General features: G+C 35.1%; 1 protein-coding gene across 1 annotated transcript; it reads left to right on the forward strand.

Annotated features, from left to right (window-relative positions):
• Positions 1-1,919: 1,919 nt before the first annotated feature.
• LOC149011190 (receptor like protein 27-like) lies at positions 1,920-5,383 on the forward strand. Its single transcript, XM_089162579.1, has 3 exons — positions 1,920-2,573; positions 2,681-2,929; positions 2,960-5,383. The coding sequence occupies exons 1-3, from the start codon at positions 1,971-1,973 to the stop codon at positions 5,120-5,122; spliced, it is 3,015 nt and encodes a 1,004-aa protein (XP_089018705.1). The 5' UTR covers positions 1,920-1,970; the 3' UTR covers positions 5,123-5,383.
• Positions 5,384-8,762: the final 3,379 nt, after the last annotated feature.

Below are 8,762 nucleotides of genomic sequence, written 5' to 3' on the forward strand. Positions count from 1 at the left end.
TAATGTCCACTTTGTCCTTCATTAAAATTAAGAAATCAAAAGACGATACTACCCCATTTATAAAAACCAGATTAAATGTCAATTTTACCCTAACTTCATTTATTTTGAATTAAAAAAATATTGGTTTTCCACCTTCACTAAACTTATTTATTTTGAATTAAAGAAATTGGCAAAATTCAAATTCGATTTGGTTTCCCACCTTCTCCTCTAGCATATAGGGAAGGAAACCACAATTTTTTTTTTTTTGGGGGACTGGGGCTTTTTTAATATTGGAAACGAAACGTAAAACCTCCCCATGGGAGTTTAGACTTTTAACCGCTTTACTAACCCACCATTAACGAAACCACAAAATCTTGCCAGAGAAGGAATTAACGAAGTAGGTGATATTCAGTTTCCAAATTTGAGTTGAATTCTATCTTCCCTCCTCTTCGGTTTCTATTTTAATTTTATTCAATTATTATTTCTTTATTTTGGTGATTTTTTTAGAGTAAAACAGATTATGATTATTTTTTTCTCTACAAAAGGGTAAATAAGTAAAGAGATAAGTAAAAGGGTATTTTGGGATTTTTAAAAAATATGGAGATGCCACATCATCAGTAAACTAACGGAACTTAACAGTAGGGGGGCATTAGTAATTATAGACAAAGTTAAAGGTTGGATTAGTAATTTTGCAAAATACAGGGGATATATTAGTAATAAAATCAAAGTATAGGGGGGCAATAGTAATTATCCCTATTTCTTTTTATCTTCAAAATTAATAAACTAAATACATGCATGATTGAGGAGGGAGGACTGAGGACCTATTTAATTTAAGTTGTCATTCACCATTTGAAATTTAAAGCCATAAAAATTGGATGCAAAAGTTTCGTAGCTACTATAATCATAAAAGTCGATACAGAATCTCAAAGGGTGTATTGTAAATAAAACTTATGCTCTTATTGACAAAAAAACATTAAATTTTTTTTTATGTGTTTTATTATTTATTTATTTATTTAAAGTAACATTTCCATTGCCAAGAGTTAAACCCGGGTTTCCTAGGTGAAAAACTAGATATCCTAACTGCGACAACAGATTGGTAATTGTTTGTATTTTTTTACTTGTGGGCTCCACGTAATTTGTGATTGTAAAGCCATTAGTGGAGCACAGAGTGCTTCCGTCAGGGGAGATGATCCACACTCTGCATCATCATGTAAACTCAGTCGTGACGACTCTAATTCCCCCTAACCCACACTTATCCAGAATAAGGTTTGAGAAAGTAATTGCCCAGCCATCTTGACATTACCATATTTTAATTTAAACAATAGTCTAATTAATGATTTAAGGTGAACGAGGTGGTTAGTGCACATGAAACTTCCTCACTTTGAGAAACTGTTCTCATTGATTTTGAAGTTTGGCCAAGAGAGTCAAGGACAAAGTCACCAGCAATTAGATGATGCACTAGTTTCTTTTCTTCTCCTTCATAGAATTTGGATAAGAAAAAAAGTGCTTTCAATGATTTTGAAACCCACGCAACACGTTTCCACTAATAAGATTCTTCTTTGAAACAGACTTTCATTGAATATATATTTCTCATACCCCCTTCCACATTTCACATTCAGGAAAAGTCTCCGTTCTTCCTAGACATGAGTTAGGCTTCATACATATTCCATCTTCATCTCCGTCTCTTCTTGACCTCATCTCTATAAATCAAGTCAACTTCATATTTCCTGTATTTATATACTATTTAATCTAATTATGATAATGGATCCAATTTTGTCGTATGACTACCCCATAGATTTAGAAAATGGAAATTATTTATAATATATCCTGTATTTACATACAAAACGTTTCTATTAGGATTCTTGTTAAGGATTCTCATGGTTTGTCTATAAATAAGTGGCAAGAAGAACTCCTTCATGCATCAATCGTCCAACATTTACAAAACCCAAACCATTTTTAATTTAGTTCCTTTGAAGAAGCAGAAAGGAAGTATGTCTTGGCAATTCCTTCTTTTCTTACTAGTTCTGTTTCAGCCTTGTTTCCTTTCTTCTCCTTCACCTGCTCCTTCTTATTTGTGTCTTCATGATGAACACTCTGCTTTGCTGCAATTTAAGCAAAAGCACCTCGATGTCTCTATAAACTACCCTACATCTCTCAACTCGTGGAAGCCAAATACTGATTGCTGCTTCTGGGAAGGCATCTCTTGCGATGGCACTACTGGTCATATAGTTGGCCTTGCTCTCTCCAGTTCGTCACTCCAAGGTTCCATCCATTCCAATAGTTCCCTCTTCAATCTCCTTCACCTTCAAATGCTCGACGTCTCACGGAACGGTTTTGATTACTTTGCACCATCAGGCTTTGTAAGACTCTTGGGATTATTGCATCTCAACCTCTCAGGTAACATTTTTTCAGGAGGATTCCCATATGAAATCTCAAATCTTACCAATTTGGTTTCTCTTGATCTTTCTCTGAATTACTTTCAGGGCCAAATGCTATCTAAAATCTCAAATCTCACCAAGTTGGTTTCTCTTAATCTTAATGGGAATAACTTTCAGGGCCAAATCCCATCTGAAATCTCAAATCTCACCAAGTTGGTTTCTCTTGATCTTCATGAGAATAACATTCAGGGCCAAATCCCATCTGAAATCTCAAATCTCACCAAGTTGGTTTCTCTTTTGCTTTCATGGAATAACTTCAAATCCTATCTGAAATCTCAAATCTCACCAAGTTGGTTTCTCTTGATCTTTCTTTGAATAATTTTCAGGGCCAAATCCCATCCGAAATCTCAAATCTTAACAAGTTGGTTTCTCTTAATCTTTATGGGAATAACTTTCAGGGCCAAATCCCATATGAAATCTCAAATCTCACCAAGTTGGTTTCTCTTGATCTTCATGAGAATAACTTTCAGGGCGAAATCCCATCTGAAATCTCAAATCTCACCAAGTTGGTTTCTCTTGATCTTTCTTTGAATAATTTTTAGGGCCAAATCGCATCCGAAATCTCAAATCTTAACAAGTTGGTTTCTCTTAATCTTTTTGGGAATAACTTTCAGGGCCAAATCCCATCTGAAATCTCAAATCTCACCAAGTTGGTTAATCTTGGTCTTCATGAGAATAACTTTCAGGGTCAAATTCCTGATTACTTTTTCAAGGGTAGGTTTCCCAATCTTTTGTCACTATATTTGCGCAACAACTTACTCCAAGGGCCCATCCCTTCTTCATTGTTTTTTCTCCCGTCAATACGGTGGTTGGACTTGTCCAATGACCAATTCGACGGAGTCATAAATGAGCCTCCTCCTGTTCACAACATCTCCTCTTCTTTCCTACAAGAACTTCTTCTGAGTGGCAACCATTTGAAAGGAGAAGACCTGATGAGATCAATTTCAAAGATCAAAGGTACAATTGAATTCCTTGACCTTTCACTCAATGACTTTAGCTACTTAGAAGAAGATAGAAATCTTTTCTATGATGGTCTCCCCAGCAATAATCATAGTGGTGACAATATTTTTTTCAGTGCTCAGATTTCTTACTTGGATTTGGATTCTTGCAACATCAGTGAATTCCCAAGAAATTTCCTGAATAATCAGAAGGAATTAGCTAGTCTAGACCTTTCTAACAATAGAATTATAAAATTCCCAGATTTCCTTAAGGATATCAAGGAATTGAATGCTCTGTATATTGGTGGTAATAGACTTGGTGGTGAGATACCCAAATGGATATGGAAAAAGAATTTGAGATATCTGAACCTTTCTAACAACATGATCACAGGTCTGGAATTGCCATTACTTAATCACTCCTTCAACATGTTAGAAGTACTTGATCTTAACTCAAACATAATACAAGAATGTCAATCATCTACACCATGCTCTCCCCAAACATTTGATAGGTATGATACTGAGGTTGTTTCCCATATCTTAGGGAGTCTCACTTCCCTTCTCTCTAAAACCGCCTATCTCTTTTCAATTTCAAACAACAATTTAACTGGAAAAATCCCTTCCTCAATCTGCAAAGTAAGAAATTTTGATATCTTGGATTTGTCCAAGAACAAATTGAGCGGCAACATTCCAACTTGCCTCGGCAAAAGCAATATGGGGGTGCTAAATTTGGAAAGGAACAACTTTCATGGATCCATTCCTCCTGCTCTGTTCAAAGATGGGTGCAAGATGCACACCCTCAAACTCAACGCAAACAAGCTTCATGGAGAAATTCCGAGATCACTCGGCAATTGTGAGTTACTCACGGTATTGGATATTTCAAAAAACCAGTTGAATGGAACCTTTCCTCATTGGTTGGAAAAACTCACTAAGTTGGAGGTTCTTATTCTAAGGTCCAACAAATTTGGTGGTCTCGTTGCTCAACTCGTCCAGCCTCATTCGCATCCCTTCGCAAGCCTACATGTCATTGATCTTTCTTTTAATAATTTTACTGGAGATTTACCGTTGCAATACATTCGTCAATGGAAAGCTATGATGTCTGACGAGGATACATCCGACTTGCATTACTCTAGTACAAATGGTTTTGGATACTATCAAGACATAATTGCAATCACTGAGAAGGGAATATACTTGGAAATGCAGAAAATTTTAACCACCTTCACCACCATTGATCTATCCAACAACTTCTTTGTAGGAAAAATCCCCGATGCATTGGGAAATATAAAAGCATTGAAAGTTCTCAACTTGTCCGGAAATAGCCTAACTGGTCAGATTCCATTTACGATGGGAAATCTAAGTGGACTTGAGTCACTAGATCTATCAAGAAACAAACTTTCTGGAGAAATCCCAATGCAATTGGCAAGTTTGACATTTCTTGAAGTCTTGAATCTATCCTTCAATGACTTAAAGGGAATGATTCCACAAGGGAACCAATTCAATACGTTTTCAATTGCGTCCTACGAGGGAAATGCAGGATTATGTGGTTTTCCTTTGACAAGGAAGTGCAAAGTTCTAACTCCCACATCAACATTCCAATACGGAGATGATGATGATAATGAAACATGTATGTTTGACTGGAGGTTTGCCGTGGCAGGATATTGTTCTGGTTTAATATTTGGATTGGTTGTTGGAAGAGAGTTATTCTGGAGAAAAATTAGATGCTCTCAATTCATTGCTAGGCTTATGGTGTCCAAGCTAAGAAAAAGGTGAAGAAAAATCAAATGCCACAATAGAAGGAAATGAATCAATGTCAACAACCTGGATAAAATAGATTCATCACTGCACCACAAAAAAACAAAAAAAACAAAAAAATAAATAAAATCCCTTTTGTGTTCTGTTTTGTTTTTATGTTTGTGTATACTTATATTTGTATGAGTTAGACATTGTGCCCCCTTTAAATGTATCTTTAATTTTTTGGAAAAAGTTCTCTCTCCCCCTATACTTACTGTATATTTATTCTTATTCCCCTCTCATATAAAATGAGCAAATTATTCTTTGTTTTTACCTTCTTAATTCTGTATATCTATTTTCTTTATTTACTTCTTTTTTTTTCCCGTCCTTTATAGGAGTTTATTGTACATAATTAGATGTAACTTTTTTCTTTTTATACTTTTTCCCTCTTCCTAATTTGTTGGAATTGTTTGTTTTTACCTTGGTCAGCTATGATTAAGAGCGAATTAGATTGGGATGCCTCTAGACATTCTTGATATCTTTTTTAATAATTAATGAGCACAGGTTTAAATCTTGAGGTTCTTGTGAGATTGGGTGTATTTGGGGCAACTATTGTTGCATGATTGAGTGTTTGAGGTTCCTCTCAACCTGTATATTATTGTATGATTATAATAAATATAAAAAGAAATCGCCTTTAATACAAATGACCTTCTAGCAAAAAATTATTTTCCCTATCCATTTTCTTATAGGAATCCACTAAATGTGTTTACTCTTTTTCTTATTCGGTCTTCTATCATAATCCATCAAACATGATTAGATACATTTCCATTTTCTATTAGAATTTATCAATGGAGAAAGGAAAAATAAGAAAGATTTTAAAAATATAAATTATTAAGATAAAAATACACCTAGTCACCTATAACAGATTCCTAGTTAAAGAAAGGAAGAAAAAGAAATTGCTTTAATCAATTGAAGGAAGAAAAAAATAAAGAAATTTGGCCATATGGAAAAATCAAAGGAAAAGGAAAGGTAATAATTCATATTTTTGGGAGAATCAAAGGTGAATCTTTTGAGAAGGGAGTAAGAGGAAATAGAGAGACAGAAATTTTCCCTTTCTATATTTTCTATAGGGGGGTAATAGGAGCGAGCAACAATTTGAAGTTATATTCAGTGTTTTTCATTCTTAGCCAAGGATCTATTTGGTAAAAGGATTTCATCAACCTGAAGGGCACAAGACTGGGGGAAACGCAGGTCCCTTATAACCACATAATGAAATGTAGCCATTCTTTCATACAATCATTTGATAGGGCTGTTAGGGTTAGATAGTCCACTAGCACTACATTAAATTATCTAGGAGTACTATAAGAAAAGGATAAGTAAATTGGAACTTCAACCAACTTGGAAATATCATTTAGGATCGCTTTCAGTCGAGAGGGTATCAGGTTTCCACCATTAATAAAAACCTCCAGGCTATTGGACTAGACTTCAATCTTATCTTATGCAATCCAACCCCTTCTAGAAGACCACTCCTAAATGGAAAAGCTTCCACCTATGGAGATATCATTGAAGACCATGTGTAGAATTTGACCTTCATATCCTCAAATTATAAAACCAATAATGGATCTACTAGTTAAGGGATTTCGAGAACCACCTATCATGTTGTTGACCTTTCTATTGTCTCTCTCTAACTCTAATTTATGGTTCGGAAATACCAAGTCTCTGTGAGTTATCCTTATTGACCGACACACTTGAAAGTTAGCCATAGATTATTTATAGACTGATTCATCTAAGCTATCTATCGTTGTTATATATATGTACTTCTAGGTTATGTTGATTCATTCCAAGATACGAAACTAACCATTTTTTTGGTTCAGGGCCTGTCTACTATTAATTTGCATTATTTATTTTGTCCATTTAAAAGAAATGAATACAAGAATTCATTTTTATCAAGGATGAAAAAAAGGTTGTTAAACTTTTTTCTAGAATAAATTATAGAATGATTTTGGTATATCAAAATAAAAAAAAATTATAAAAGATAATAATAAAAATTGACCACAAATTATTAGGGTTTTAGAGTAAAAGAATAAGAGAAATAATAGAGTTTCCACAAAAAGAATGTTTATATACTATTATATCCTCAATTTGCATTTGGATTTTAGGTGGCATACTCAAAAATGAATAGAATAAATTTTTATTTTTACTTTTATTATTTATTTTATTTTTTATTTTGAAGCCATAATAGAGAAAAAGCCTATTATGGATGGTGTCACATTCACCCAGCCAATACCCTATCTGGCATATCCAAGTGTGTGATCCACAGCCCCAAAGAACAAGTATTGAGAAAATCATCCTCTCACATATGCAATAATATAATCATGAACAGATTATAATCAATGTGTAATAATATAAAAAAGAGATCCAAATAAGGAAAGAAAATGACAATATAATCAGAGTGCGGAAAATGATACCAAATGTGTATATAATAAAAAAGGAGTAGAGTGAGGCAGAATCTCACTCCACAGTTCCGGCGGAATGTAGCTCATTAGTTAAAAGAGAAATTACAACTGTTCTCAAAGGAAAGTAAGGAAATGATAATCAAACTAAACTAGAATGTTTTCTACTTTATAAAGAACATCCTTATAACTATAAACTTCAAATATTAGGCACGGTCGCTTCCACTCCACGGTTGGGCTAATCATGGTACATATATAACATGATCACACGAGCAATCATCACCGAGATCTTCGTAACTGCCAACACCTCGCTTGAAGTATGCTTCCTCATCTTGCGCTTCTTCATATTGGCTGTCATAATACTCAGTACCTGTAGAATAATCTACCAAAAGATATTTGCACAAAAAGGAATGAGTTCAAAAGAACTCAGCAAGGAAAGTTAATCCACAACAACATAAATAACATGATTGCAGAACATAGCATGATGCAATGTGATATAAAACAGACAATGTATGTATGAATCTAACTCTATGTATCCTGGTCTTTATAGGCAAACATGCTTTAAGTCATAGCACCATACTTCTTTGGGAGGGTCTCAATTCACTCATCCTCAGTTGGCAATAGGTCCTTCATCCCTCGGGACAATCCATGGTTGGTATAGGTTACCGCTCTCTCATATCACTATTTGGTCTAAGTATTGGCGCATGTCAAGGTAAAACCTAGCCAAATGCAAGTCATCTACTTAGTCATATCAACTCAGATCCAGATACGTCCATTTCTCGCCCCTGGTGATTCTTTCCGATATCCTTCACACTAGAGTCAGCATAGTCCCTGACTACGGACTCATCAACCCTGCTGGTCATCCACAAATAATAGCTAGACAGAAAGCTCTCATGTCCCCTCACGGATTGGTTACCGGTCTTGAACGCCCATGAGCCCAAGTCTACTATTTGCAACCCTACCAATAAATGGCCCCCACAATGTGATTCATGTCCTCTCACGGATTGGTTACCTATCTTCAGCGCCCATAAATCTCCATTGCTACCACGGGTCGTTCGGTCTCAATACCCTTCCGGATCGGGTCAGATATAATGTGGACATCCTAGCCAAACACTGCTAAACAAGCCCTAGGTATGACAAATCAATAATTCGAGAAAGTGTCAAAGGGTACCATCGGAAATATCCCATACTATTCCCATTGATGTCCAAGAACAGAAATGTCAAAA

The sequence above is a fragment of the Hakea prostrata genome, chromosome 7 (genome assembly GCF_041222555.1).
Source record: "Hakea prostrata isolate BN-2017 chromosome 7, UWA_Hpros_2, whole genome shotgun sequence".
Lineage (NCBI taxonomy): Eukaryota > Viridiplantae > Streptophyta > Magnoliopsida > Proteales > Proteaceae > Hakea > Hakea prostrata.

What these genes read in the sequence shown, in the direction of transcription:
- LOC149011190 (XM_089162579.1), top strand. Translation starts at nt 1,971, where the DNA reads ATGTCTTGGCAATTCCTTCTTTTCTTACTAGTTCTGTTTCAGCCTTGT. An exon ending in TCTCAAATCTCACCAAGTTG is followed by an intron (nt 2,574 to 2,680) that starts GTTTCTCTTGAT and finishes TAACTTCAAATC; the next exon opens with CTATCTGAAATCTCAAATCT. An exon ending in CAAATCTCACCAAGTTGGTT is followed by an intron (nt 2,930 to 2,959) that starts TCTCTTGATCTT and finishes AATAATTTTTAG; the next exon opens with GGCCAAATCGCATCCGAAAT.